This window comes from Microtus ochrogaster, chromosome 7, assembly GCF_000317375.1.
Source record: "Microtus ochrogaster isolate Prairie Vole_2 chromosome 7, MicOch1.0, whole genome shotgun sequence".
Classification (NCBI taxonomy): Eukaryota; Metazoa; Chordata; class Mammalia; order Rodentia; family Cricetidae; genus Microtus; species Microtus ochrogaster.
Window position 1 is genome coordinate 29951697 of NC_022014.1, and position 14704 is coordinate 29966400.

Consider the following 14704-nt stretch of genomic DNA (forward strand, 5'->3'; position numbering starts at 1 on the left):
TCCCCAAATACCTTTTACTACTTAAGTTTCCCCTCTTTGGACAGTTACACACCTTTCCTGTCTTCTTTTTGGGCCAGTACTCCTTTACTCCCGCTTCCCTTCTTACCCTAGGGAACCACTCTCGACAACAGCACAGCTTCCGCAAACTGCAGAGAGCTAAAACCTACTTCTTGGCGGGGCTGGGGAGCGCCTGCGCAGTACTGTGTCGCCGGCCTGACGTCAGCGCGCAAGGGTCGGCGCCGTGTGACGCCTGCCTCCCCCTGCTCCTCCCCCGCACCCTCGGGTTTCTGCGCATGCTCCCGACTCCGCCCCCCGTGCGTCACAGAATGGCCTCCGACACCCAGGGAGCCCCTGACGTGTCGGGGAGGAGCCCGGTGCGGGGGTGCGCGGAGTGGAGCTCAGGGCTGCGGAAGGGAGCAGAGCTGAACGGCTGGGCGGGCCTGGCCAGGCCAGCGGAGCGGAGACGTCGACCGAGCTGCGGCGAACATGCGCTTTTGACACGTTGGCGGTGAGCTCCGTGCAGCGAGGCAGCCCCTGGGGTCGAGCCGGGCGGGCGGCGCCGAGGCCTGCCCCTGGGGGAGCCTGCCCGGCCGTGGACCATGGGCTCAGGGCCCTCCGGTCCGGTCCGGGGACAACTGTTCCAACCGCTCTAACTGTCCCCTCCTCACTGTCGGAGGTGTGGCCCACCAGGGGCACCTGCGAGAGAGCGAGTCCCGGGCTTCCCGAGGAGCGACGGAGGCCGGGACGTGGCACTGGGGGCCAGGACGCTGACGGCTCGAGGAGTGGCCCTGTCGGGGTGGCAGCGGCGCGCCCAGCTTCTCGCTCCACCCACCCTGGATTCCCTTGAGCCGCCAGGGTGGTTAGGAGCCCGGCCGGATTTTGGTTTCCCAGCGCCTCCTCTTATGTCGGAGGCGAGAGCGGAAGCAGCCCGCGTTGGCAGCCACTGGCAGTCTCGTGACTGCCCTCCCCGAACTGCTAATCACCCGCTTTGGAGTTGGGGAAAGTATCTCCAACCGGGTCCGGTTGCTTGGGCTCGCCTCTTATTTTTCTTTGGGAAACGATGAGCTAACTAACCCCTTAAGTTTAAGGCGAGTGAGGGTTCTTTTCATCATTATGGACCATTCCTGTAGCATTTGTGAACATTTATTGGTTGCACTTGAGACGGATTCTGTAAGTCACTTTTTGCTGGATGGGGAAATTGAGTCCAGTTACAGGAGCAACGAAGTGATTTTTAATTTGCCTTCCATCGACTGGTGAGAAGCTTACCTTGGATGAGAGTTAGCCTTTCGAGGTTCAGGGTTCCGGTTTCTGTTTTCGTTTGCCTTCTTCAGCCAGAAAGAGACCAGACATTGGGCTTGTCAAAGATAATACCAGAAGTCAGTAGAGGACTTATTTCGAGTAAGCTGATCAAAAACCCCATCCAGTTATTAGAAAAATCTTACCTGAATCTTGCTCATGAGTGCTTGGTTATCAGTCTGATAAATTATGTTGCTTTCACTGCAGTTAAGAGAGAAGGCATTGTCTGCCGAATCAGAAAGTTGATAGGTAAAACTCAGCACTAAGTTGAGAAGCCAAAGGAGGCAGAGTTGGGGGTGTCTTCGGAATCGTTGCTAAAAGTCTTTATTTCGACTAGGGATGCGTAAAGAACAAAGGAAACTTTTAGGCCTAATCTCAGTAGAAGTTGCTAAATCTGCAGGGGCTGTGTTTTGAATGAGATAAGTTCAAGTTGGCTACTGAGCATTTGAAATAAAAATAAACCTGAATATGCTTTCATGAGGCCAACCAAACTTATTTTCATTTGTCTTTTAAACCATGTTAAAATAAGTTTGAGGACTGAGAACTAAGGTTAAAATTACTTCCGACTCGAGTTTCTAGGCACTTGATAAGGTAGAAAAGTTGATGGAACCACCTTCATTCTGCATATATGTTAGTAATCTATCGTGTAAGATAGTTTTTCTTAACACTGTACAGAGTGTCTTTGCCAGTAAGGTATGTTGACTAGGCTGTTTAAAATCCAAGTGAGTTAATTGACAGTTGTGAGCATCTGTAGGTCATAGAGAGTGTGATAATGTCTGATGTAAAAGTTGTAATTTTTCTTCCGTGTGAGACATAGTATTAAGGAAAGGTTGAGAGGAGCAGAGAACACTTGTCTGCCTGCATTGCAGCTTCGGAAGACTGTAGATGTGCCGTTTGAGCAGTTTTTTAAAACAGTGAAAATTTGACATTGGCTAACTTTCTGCAGCCTTAACTTTCTCCACTTATATAATCTCTAAGGATAGTGAACACATCCGTCCAGTGTTAACTGGAGGCAAACTCCACAGTCTTCGCAGTCTCAGAAACAGTTTGGGATTATCTGCAGTGGTAGCACATTTTGTTATTTATTATTTTCTTTTCCAGTTTTTGGAGACAGAGTTTCTCTGTGTAGCTTTAGAGCCTGTCATGGAACTCTCTTTATAAGCCAGGCTGGCCTCTAACTCACAGAAATTCACCTGCCTCTGCCTCTGGAGTGTGAAGGCGTGTGCCTCCACAACCCAGCCTATATTTTATATTTATAAAGAACCTGATTTTTAGAAGGATAACATGAATAGTGGTAGTGGGATAAAGCTGGGTACTGCCAGGAGGAAGCAACAAACACAAAGTATGACTGAAGGGTAAGAACTCGTGCTTGTTTTTTTGTTTTTTGTTTTTTTTTTAAGAGACAGGGTTTCTCTGTAGCTTTGGAGCCTATTCTGGAACTAGCTCTTGTAGACTAGGCTGGTCTCGAACTCACAAAGATCCACCTGCCTCTGTCTCCCTAGTGCTGGGTTTAAAGGCGCGTGCCACCACTGCCTGGCTTGTGCTTGGTTTTTATTCTAGCTCATAAAGCATATTTCAGGACAGGTTTTTTTTTTTAAAGATTTATTTATTTTCTGTATATGAGTGTTCTATTTGCATGCACACCTTTATCCCAGGAGAGGGCATCAAATCCCACTAGAGATGGTTGTGAGCCACCATGTGGTTGCTGGGAATTGAACTCAGGACTTCTGGAAGAGCAGCCAATGCTCTTAACTGCTTAGCATCTTTCCAGCCCAGGACAGACATTTTAGAGATCTTTTTGTAATGAAATGCTTTTGAGGAATCATATATGTTTTCAAATTTGGAAGTCTCTTTACTCTGTGGTTTAACTTTAGTCCATTCCTGACCAACTAGTTTCTTATAATTTAATTAACATTTATGCTGTGTTCATTGTGAACCAGGCTCTGTTCCAAATGCTGTACAAATAGTAACTCAATTTTAAAAACTTAACTCATTTTTCTATTCTATAGATGAGGAAATGGGGTACAGAGTAATTGGGTAACCCCATGGTCACCCAGATAGTGTGTAGTTTGGCTCCGGGCTTTTCAGCACTTTGTATGGGGCTTATTTTTCTTTTTAAAATTTGTGTGTGTGTGTGTGTGTGTGAATTTGGGTGGCTGTGGAGGCCAGCAGAAGAGCTAGAGGTACAGGGGATTGTGAGCTGCTTGATGTTTTTGCCGGGAACCAAATTCTAGTCTTTTGCAAGAGCAGCTAGTGTTCTTAGCCACTGAACCATCTCTTCAGCCCCCTCTGACTTGTTCTTTTAAACAGACCTATATTTAATTTTATTAACTTTTTATTTTTTATTTTATTTTATTTTTTTATTAACTTTTTAAAGTTTCACGTGTGTAGTAATATGAGCGGCGTGGCTGCGTCCCCAGCACCCCGGCCGCCTGGCTAGCTTATGCCCCGAAATAACAACACACAAATTGTATTCATTTAAACACTGCTTGGCCCTTTTGCTCTAGTCCTTACTGGCTAATTCTGATATCCCGATCAACCCATCTCTAATAATATGTGAGCACTGGTCTTACCAGGAAAGATTGAGCATGTCTAACCTGGCGGCTTGCTTCATTGTGTGCGTCTGCCCGGGAGCGGGGAGCATGGCGTCTCTGAGCTCACTTCCTCTTCCTCCCAGCATTCTGTTCTGTTTACTCCTCCCACCTATGCTTTAACCTATGAGGGCCAAGCAGTTTCTTTATTGCTTAACCAATGAAATCAACAGATTGATATATGACACTCCCACATCACACACATGTGGCCTAGACTGAGTCTCCAACTTGCCATGTGGCCATGAATAACCTTAAACCTCTGACCCTGTTTCCTCCACCTACTGTAGGCTGGGGTTACAGATGTGCTGCACCACACTGCTTTATGAAGTGTGGGGTTGAACCAGGGCTTCATGCATGCTATTCTAGGCAATGCTTTACCAACATCTCTACCACATCTCTAGCTCTCCTCTGACTTATTTTTGATTAGGTGTTGTTTGTTTGGTTTGTTTTGTTCTGTGTAGCTCTGGCTGTTATGTATATGAGGCTGGCCTGACATTCCTGTTGATCCTCCTGTCTCTGGATCCTCTTACCTCTGTCTCTTCAGTGCTGAAATTACAGGTTTCCACTGCCACACCAGATCTAACGATGATCACTTAAATAAAAGAATTCTTGTATAGCTTGAAGGGCCAAAAATAAGCTACGAGATTAGCTTGTTGATTAGAAAAATCATAGTGAACATTCAGTTCACCTAAGATTTAGCAAGAAAATTGAGACGCCCGGGTGAAGTAAAAACACTAAAAATTTTGCTAGAATTATTTGATACTGAAGTATTGGGACAAAGGTGATATAACAGCTAAAACTACATTTTCAAGAGGTTGCATGCAAAGACTACTTAAAACTTTTGTCTTTGGGATTGATGGTGCATTTCTTGAATCCCAGCACTCAGGAGGCAGAGGCAGAGGAAGGAAGGAGTTCGAGGACAGCCTGGTTTACTCAGGCTATGTAGTGAGACCCTGTCATAAAAAACAAAACAAACACTCTGAAGACAAAGCCACAAAACAAACCTGTGTCTTCATCCTTTTGGACTGTGGGGGTGCTTAGTTGGTAAAATGCTTGAGAACCTGAGTTCAGTCCTCAGAACCCATGTAAAGAATACAGGCATGGTTATGGGGCTTGTAATCTCAGCCCTGTGTGCTATATGCATGTGTGTGTGTATATGCACGCACTTGCACTTACATGCCCATGCACAGGAACAGGTGGATCACTGGTGTTTGCTGGCTAGCCAGTATAGCCTGATGGGTAAATTAGAATCCAGTGAGAGACCTTTTCTCAAGTGGTAGAAAGACCACTACCACCAAAACCAATAAACCACCAAAGAAAACCCAAAATGGTAGATGGTGTTCCTGAGGAATGAAACCTGAGCTTGTCCACTGGCCTCCACATACATGTCCACAAAAATCTGCTTACAAACATCCACCCCCACATCCACCCCCACATGAACACACACAGAAGAAAGCAAAAATATAGAAGAACATACAGCTTTGGATAATTCTGGATTGTGCATTTTAAAGAGCTAGAAGGACTTTGAAAGTTTCCACCAGAGAGAGCTGATAATTGTTGGAGGAGGTGAATATGGTTAACTCTACTTAAGTAGCTTGTACTGTATTCATATATCAAACATTACATGGTATTCCATTGATATATACAGCTTTTTATGTTTTCTGTGTAACCTAAGGAAATATGAAAATAGTATGTCCCTATTTAAGAACCAAAAACTGGAGACAAATACATAGTTTATGGCATATGCAGAAGTGTAAACAGTGTTCTTCCCCAGGGACCATTGCTAAATGCAGTAGCCAGTGGTAGGTCCCTTTGGATTGTATATCAGAGTTCAAACAACAGAATGACCTCCACATGGAAAAGTGAGTAAAATTTATAGATGAAGCTAATTCTGACCTTATTTGTAGAAGCATTGGTTCCACATTCAAGCATCATACATTAAAATGAATGTTAGGCCGGGCGGTGGTGGCGCACGCCTTTAATCCCAGCACTCGGGAGGCAGAGGCAGGCGGATCTCTGTGAGTTCGAGACCAGCCTGGTCTACAGAGCTAGTTCCAGGACAGGCTCCAAAACCACAGAGAAACCCTGTCTCGAAAAAACCAAAAAGAAAAAAAAAAAAAAAAAAGAATGTTAGATGCCCAGGCATTAGCAGCCACTAGACATGCCCACAAGGACACTAGTTCTTGGTACACAGTCAATAATAGCAAATGTTGCATAGTAACAAAAGGATAGAAAACTTAAAATGTCCCTGCTGGTGAATAAAATGTCAGTACTCAGATGTAGCTCTGTTTCAAGGATACAGAGCAGTCTAAAGTATGGCAGAAAAAATAGGGGCCTGAAATGACTGTTGAATAGGCTAAAATATTCATTTGGGGAAGAATAAGACTAAGATATTATCAGGACATACCAAGATTAGACAGGTGAAAAATGGAGAACACAGACTTGTTTACTAAATCCTGGAAGCAACATACAAAACTTAGAACACATTCAAGGGTGAAAATAGAAAATAGAAAGACCACACAGTTGACTTCTAATAAATTCCCTCGATGCTTGGGTGTAAACTGTACCAACAAGACAATGTTTTCTGGGGTTAAAACACTTGTCACGTGGGCCTGACAACCAGAGTTTCTTCCCCAGTTCAAGGAAGCAGGAGAGACCCAATTCATGAAAGTTGTTCCCTGAATCCTACGTACATACCATGGCATGTGTGTGCCCACCCATGCATTACATAGTGCTCGTGTGTGCACCCACGTACACACACACATTGTATATACAAGTGCATCTTCATTATCATCAAATAAAAATTTTTTAAAGGAGTAAACAAAAAAAATATAGAAAGGTTAATTAACAGACTTGTTCCAGTTGTTTAAAAATAACATATAATCTATTGAGTTAAATTTTTTAGATATATGGGCTGGAGAGATGGCTCGGTGGTTAAGAGCGCTAACTGCTCTTTCCGAGGACCTGGGTTCAGTTCCCAGCACCTACATGACAGCTCACAACCATCTGTAACTCCAGTTCTAGGGGATCCAATGTTCTCTTCTGGTCTCTGTGGGCACCAGACACACCTATGGTACACAGACCAAAAATCCATACACAGGAAATAAAAATAAATAAAGGTCTAAAAAAGATGAAAGAAATTAGATTTGAAGCATGAATTAAATTTTTTGTATACAGATAACAACAGTCTTAAATTATCTACTCCCCTTCCCCCCTGAGGTAGGTGTGTGCAAGAGAGCTCGCTCGCTCGCCCAAAGCGTTCAGTTATGGCTTTGCTAATTGACAAAGGAATAAGCACTTTTACATTGCACATTTAAACAGCCTTGTAGTCATAGTTCCTATCCTGTGTATTTTTTTTTCTCCTTATTTTGAGAGCCATCTTTCTGTATGAGCTACTCTGGGGTGTTGGCCTAGGCTTTATCATGGGTCTTCATTGCAGTCTTGGGGTGGAGCTGCTATGTCCTTCATCCTGTGCCTTCCAGGTCATTTATTTGGAATGATATGGAAGAATTAAATAAGACAGGAGAAATAAGATTTGTCTTATTATAAATAAGGAACTAACTAGAGAGACGTAACCTTTAGTCTCTCGTCATTGGTTTCCTGTGGAAGACAGTATCAGCAGCCGTGGACCTTTGCTTCTCGTGCCATCTCTGGTCTTCATAACATTCTAAAAATCCATAATTCATTGGCTTTTATATTAGAAACTAGACATTTGAGCTTCCTATTAACACATGGTTGCCAGTATTGAAATAACTAATCTAAATTTGAGGGCAGGGTTGGATTTGTTTGCTTATTATAATAGGAATGAAACCCAGGGCCTAACACAGTACCTATACTGACCTATACTCCCACCTCTAGAGGACATTTCTTCTTATTTGTATTTTTTAATTATTTCATGTATATGGGTATACATGCCTGCATGCACAACTAGCTTGCCTGGTGTCCACAGAGACCAGAAGGAGGGCATCAGACCCCATGGAACTGGAATCACAGATGGTTGTGAGCTGCCATGTGAGTGCTAGGACTCAAACCCTGGTCCTCTGGAAGAACAGCCAGTGCTCCTAACTGCTGAGTGCTCTCTCTGGCTCTTGTTATATAGATTAAAATTTATCGCAGTTTTCGGAATACTTTGGAAATGATCTTACATAGCGCATTAGAGGAGACAGGGATTGTTGTTTCAACTCTAGGTGTTGCCACATATTTCCTGTAATTAGTCTTCATCTGGATTGTTAAATTACTTACGGAGACGTTGGTATTAATTCTGACAAGTTTCCAATACCACAGGGTGATGCCTGTACTTTGGATCTTTTGAGATAAAGAATGCCCGTGGCTGCTGAAGAGCCTTCCTTATCCATAGACTGACTGCCAGACGTCAACAAGTGGCTGTTTGGGCAAGTGAAATGGGAATTTCTGAGACTTTGGCAAAGGGACAGAATTATAGAACCAGTCAGTATTTATTAGTCAGTATACATACTTGAAATAGTTAGCCACTCAGAATAGTCCACACCTTTGTTAGATGAAGCAAAGGAACAACTGAAGCCCCAAGAGAGTAAGCGGTTTGTATGAGTAATTTAATGGCAGAATTGGGACCCTAGAGCCCAGCCTCAACAGGACTCCTAGCCCTTTGTGGTTCACATATTAAAGTACTCTCGTGCTATAAAGACATCTCTAAGAATAAAGTGATATGGACAAATCGGTGCTAGTGTAGGTGTAATCAGAGTAGAAAACAGTGTAACTGGTCAATAAATACATAAATAAATAGTGCTTAGTAATACCTTACTAGGGCCGGGCGGTGTTGGCCCACGCCTTTAATCCCAGCACTCGGGAGGCAGAGGCAGGCGGATCTCTGTGGGTTCGAGGCCAGCCTGGTCTACAAGAGCTAGTTCCAGGAGAGGAACCAAAAGCTACGGAGAAACCCTGTCTCGAAAAATAAAAAACAAAACAAAACAAAACAAAAAACCTTACTAGTATTCAGCAAATGATTGGTGCATTAAGTGCCTTCTCTGAGCATCATGTACCCACTGGTATGAAGGAGTTCAAGGTGTTAGAATCTATTTCTTTGAAAGAACTTTTAGGGTGATTGGAAGATAACTGAAAGATTTACTAATTAAATGTCAAGATAATAATAGATGATCAGCAAAGACATGGTTAAGGAAAATTGGTACTATGCCTCAGAAGAATTAAATTGAGCATATCAAGTTATTTTTAGTTTCACCCCCACTGAACATCGTTCTCATGCCTGTCTTGTATACACACCTGAATCTGAGTTCTGTATGTGCTGTGGTTAAACACAGAAGTGAATTGTTTAGATGGGCTCTGAGTTCTCTACATTTCCAAGGCTTTCTAGTTTGTTTTAGATTGTTCTTCAGTCCTTACTGGCCGGCACACATTGTGGTTTAATTCAGTAGACATTATTGTGGATCTGCTATGTGGATGTGGTGCTGGGACAGAAGTAAAGAGGGGATTGTAGGGAAGATGTGGCAGGAATCTGGAGTGGGCCAATCATCTTGATGTTTTTAAACTGTCCTATGATCATTTGGGTGTTTTTCCTAGTTGAAATGGCAAGAGCAACTAGACCCTCCCTCTGTGAAGACCTTGGGGGAAGAACTGAGACAAAGATTATTGCAGTTGGAGACAGTGGAGTTGAAGGATGACTGAGGGTGTTTTCAGAAGTATGACATGAGAATGTCGGTCTTGCCTAAGTAGTAGTCTCACTTGGCATGAGGGCTCTAAGCAGCTTTCTTCTTTCCTCCTTTACCTCCCTCTCCCTTTCCCCCTTCCATCCTTTCTCTCTCCCTCCCCACGTCTTTTTGAGTCAGGGTCTCACGTAACCCAGGCTGGCCTTGAACTTTCTGTGTAGCTGAGGATGAGCTCCTGCCTCTAATTCTCAGTGCGAGATTTCATGTGTTGCCAGAGATCAAACCTTTGGCAAGCTCTTAAACACCTGAGCCATACCCCCCAGACCCATTGCGGGTGTTTTAAAGCAGTTATATATACATCAGGGAAACGTGTGGAGTGGCAAATTCTTTGACTTTTCTTTTTCTTTCTGTCAGTGGATTCCCTGAAGACCAGTTGACCATAAACTAACTGCTGGAACTGTATGTAGGGTAATTCTGTGGTCAGATTATCTAGAACCCGGTGCTATAGCTGACAATGCCTCGTTCCCTCTGACCCTGTTGATGTCATCTGCTGTCATGATCCTGTACATAATGTTGGTTGTCCCTGAGTGAGGTAGGATGTGTGCTTAAGTTTAGGAAAGTTCCAGCCACTCCTAGAACTTGGGAAACTACCAAATGCAGTGCCATGCTTTCACTGACATACTGGCTTCTTTGTCTTTAATATCACAGGCTTTCTTGATCATGGATGGTGAAGATATACCAGATTTTTCAAGTTTAAAGGAAGAAACTGCTTATTGGAAGGAACTTTCCTTGAAGTATAAGCAAAGGTAGAGTTTAAAAACTATTAGAATAGGGGTGGGATTTGGAATATGCCATGTATAGCTTGCACATGTTTTTCTTTGGAGTATAAAGCTAACTTTAGAGCTTCAGGTTTAGGATTGTGGTTCCATAGTTATAACACTGTTTGTATTTAAAGAGTATAAGACTACCACCAATCTTTAAGTTCTTCACTTTGAAATAGCAGGAAATGATAGTGCCATCTATGATTTCTTCTGATTGCTTGCTTCCTGTGGCTTGTCACTAGTCTGGGGGCTGTCTTTGGCCTTCCGTGTGTGTACCGGTACTCCCTCATCATTTGCTCATTTGAGATACTTAAGACAGACTTTAGTCTCTTCAGGAATGCATTATTAGTGTTGAGAGGCAGCTGAATTTCCAAGCTATGGAACATTTTATAAAATTGCTTTTATAAAATAATATCTTACTTAGTTGGAAAGAAAATAGCTCTTTGGCCTCAAAACTTAAATTCATATTATTTACTGAAACTTTCTTATATATATATATTTTTGAGATTTGTTTTTGTTTTATGAGTATGGGTGTTTTGCCTGTATTTATGCCTGTGCACTATGTGCATGCCTGGTGACCATACAGACCAGAAGAGGGCATTATATCCTCTGGGACTGGAGTTAAAGATGCTTGTGAGCTGCCATGTAGATGTTGGGAATTGAACTCTGGTCCTCTGGAAGAGCATCCAGTGCTCTTAACCACTAAGCCTTCTCTCCAGCTTAGAAATTTTACTAAAACATACATTTTCCTCCTTTGGTTGACAGAGTTAACTAAGCCTTATCACATCCCATTGGTCTTTCCTTGTGGTTTTATCAGGCCAAGGGCTGAAGATGCTCTGCGTCCAGCAGAGGTTCTTCATTTGTCCTAATGTTACAGATTCCTCCAGAGGCAGGGAAGTCTGTGAACCCCTTCTGAGAATACATTTAAATGAAGAAAATTAAGTAATGGAATTATAGAGGAAACCAGGTATTGAAAGTTATCTAAGCATTAAACTAGTTTGTAGTGTTAAAATAATGTATTAGTGCATTAGATAAAAAGACAGAGAAGCATAGTAAACTTCCTTGTTCTGAATTAGTACTAAGGGTGAGGGATGTTTAGGTCTGCACCAGCCATTGTGATTTGAGAGTATGTGTTGACTTCTATTGATTAGAATGGAAACTAATGCCCAATTGAAGTTACTTCAGTACATATATATGCCCCTCCTCTTTCGATTTTAAAGAGGGAGAAGCTGGTGGTTTTGAGCCATGTAGAATTACTTTCGTAAATACTGTAATTACTGATTTACATAGGTTTTTTTTTGGGGGGGGGAGGGCATATAATTACTTTTTATTGAATCCTGAATACATATGGAGCAAGAAGTACAAGACATTTTTTTTACTGTTTAATATTTTATGAGAACATTAATTTTCAGTCAGAAACTACTGAATTATATGAGAAGACTCAACTATTAACTCATCTTTCCCACTTTACTTCTGCTTAGCTTCCAGGAAGCTCGGGATGAGCTAGTTGAATTCCAGGAAGGAAGCAGAGAATTAGAAGCAGAGTTGGAGGCACAGTTAGTACAGGCGGAACAAAGAAATAGAGACCTGCAAGCTGATAACCAAAGACTGAAGTATGAAGTGGAGGCATTAAAGGTAACTGTGGCAGAGGCTACTTCCCTGGCTGCGGTACTGTCTAGTGCACTGGTGTTTACTAGATGAGAAATGTAGCCCCAAATGGCTTGGTTGGAAAAGGCACTTGTCAGTAAGCCTGACCACCCAAGTTTGATTCTTGAGCCCCACATGATGGAAGAGGAGAACCTTTTTCTTCAAATTGTTTTCTGATCTTCACACAGGTGCTTAAGAGTATATACTACATACACTATATGAAATATATTAATATTTAAAAAATGAAAAATGTGTTATTCAGTAGTACTAAAAGAAGCAAGCAACCAAGAATGTATTTTTAAAAAGCTTAAGGTAGATTTTTGAATTTTTTTTTTGTAATGTAGAACCAATAGGTGGTCCAGAGTTTAGGAATTTTCATAGAATTTTATGGCTGTCAGTTTTCTGCCTGTCATGTTCCTCACTATATTTTAGTTTCTATATTTTCTAAAGCTTCCTGATTATTTGTTTAGACAAATTGTTTGGCTAATTGTGTATTACCCAGAAATTATATATAGATATATGTATTTATTTAACTGTCCAGCTAGTAGTACGGTTTTAACATCAAGTTCTGGTGGGTAACCAAGAGTAATATTAGTGGCCTGTGTGATTTGGGAACCTCTGCGGTTTTTGAGAGTATTTCTGTCAGGTTACACTCTTCTTGCAAACTTAGAAGTTACCCAGTCAGGTTTATGTTTCCTTTTTTTTCTTTTCTTCCCCCCTCCCCACAAGATAGAGCTTCTCTGTGTAATAGCTCTAACTGTCCTTGAACTCACTTTGTAGACCAGGCTGACCTTGAACTTACAGAGATCTGCCTACTTCTGCCTCCCAAGTGCTAGGATTAAAGATATGTGCCACCATACCTGGCTTATGTTCTGTTTTTCAAGATTTAATTTTAAAATTATGAGTCTGTGTGGCTGTGCCATGTTAGTATGGTACCCTTGGAGGCTAGAAAGCGCATTAGATCTCTTAGAGCTGGAATTGCAGGTGGTTATGAGCCGCTTGACATGAGTGCTGGGAATTAAACTCTGGTCCTTTACAAGAGCATCACTTCTGGAGTCATCTCCAGCCCCCAGGCTTAGATGCTGAGGCAAGGATTCTATCATTTTACTTTTCAGAAAGATCATTTTTTTTTCTGAGAGAGAATGGTTATTATATAAGTTTCATATGAGTTAGACATTTATAATGGATTTGTTCATGTAATTTTAAAATTATTACAAAGAGTAGTGGGTTTGCTATCAACTCAAATTGTGAAGTCTTTTTGATCTTTTCCTGCCTTTAATTTGTGAAATTCTTTTATTAATAGACGATGCTATATTAACCATGATCTTTCTCTGCATCTCTTCTTTCAGGAGAAACTAGAGCATCAGTATGCACAGAGCTACAAGCAGGTCTCAGTGTTAGAAGATGACTTAAGTCAGACCCGGGCCATTAAGGAGCAGCTTCATAAGTATGTGAGAGAGCTGGAGCAGGCCAACGATGACCTGGAGCGAGCGAAAAGGTAAAGGATGCCGTGCATTCTCACCTGGATCTTAGGAACCCGTTTCCCCCTTTACTATCTTATGTCATATATAACTCACTAGATTGAAAGGAACCAAAAAAAAAAAAAAAACCTGAAACAAAACAACAAGCCAGGCTTAGTAGTGCACACATATAATCCTAGTACACGGGAGACCGAGGCAGGTGGGTCTCTGAGTTTGAGGCCAGTCTAGTCTACATAGCAAGCTCAGACCAGCTTAAAAACCCTAAAACCTTATCTTCAATAAAGTCCTTCTAAGTACTTTCACAATTAATCCTCTTGTCTCTGCTCTTCATAATGCTGGTTACAGACGCACACAAAGTCATACCCAGTTTGGTATTTGGGTGTTGGGACTGAACTCAAGTGGTCCTCGTTGTTGTGCAGCAAGTACTCACTCTTTTTTTTTTTTTTTTTTTTTTTTAAGTTTTTGGTTTTCAAGACAGTGTCTCTGTGTAATAGTCCAGGCTTCCCGGAACTCACTTTGTAGTCTGGCTGACCTCGAACTCACAGAGATCCCTCCTGTCTCTGCCTCCCAACTGCTGGTTTTAAAGGCATGCCTGGATTTTTTTTTTTTTAAAAGATTGATTTATCTGTTCTATATGCGATGTTCTGTTTGCATGTATGCCTGCATGCCAGAAGAGGGCACCAGATCTTATTACAGACAGTTGTGAGCTACCATGTAGCTGTTGGGAATTGAACGCAGGACCTCTGGAAGAGCAGCCAGTGCTCTTAACCACGGAGCCCTCTCCAGCCCACATCCTTGTACTTTTTCTTTACTATTTATCAGTTGACTCTTGATTGACATTATGCTAGTTACTGTTCTTGGAGCTGATCTCTAAGAACACCTACTATGACAAGTGCTCCAGTAAGAGAATGGACGAGCTGCTCCAGAGCATCTATAGTGCCTGTGGGAACTGGAGAGCCTTTTGACAAATTGGAGCTAAGTCTGCTGGGTATGATTTTATGTGTGTCTGTAACCAGCTAGGAAGAAAAGATAACAAGGTGGAGAGACAGTGAAGAGCTGAGAGACAAGAAGAGGTTGTTTTAATTGGCGGGTCAGTGACAGTTGAAGAATAGAAGAATGGAAGGTACTTGGGGCCAAGTCGTGAATAACCCTGTGTGTTTTGTTTGAGAGTCTCTCTCTCTCTTAAACAAAGAGTAATATCTGATCTTGTTGTTTTTTTTTTTTTTTTT

The 14704-nt window shown here is 42.1% G+C and overlaps 1 protein-coding gene across 2 annotated transcripts in view; it reads left to right on the top strand.

Moving 5' to 3' along the window:
• The first annotated feature begins 331 nt into the window (after positions 1–331).
• The window catches only part of Ndel1 (nudE neurodevelopment protein 1 like 1), a 33556-nt gene continuing 19183 nt past the window's right edge, over positions 332–14704 (top strand). The window contains exons 1-4 of one of the 2 annotated variants that reach the window (XM_005349819.2): positions 332–508; positions 10235–10332; positions 11829–11982; positions 13344–13492. In XM_005349819.2, coding sequence (XP_005349876.1) covers positions 10247–10332; positions 11829–11982; positions 13344–13492 — 389 coding nt within the window. In that variant the 5' untranslated portion in view covers positions 332–508; positions 10235–10246. The remainder of the gene's footprint in view (positions 509–10234; positions 10333–11828; positions 11983–13343; positions 13493–14704) is intronic. The other variant, XM_005349818.2, reaches the window with a different exon arrangement.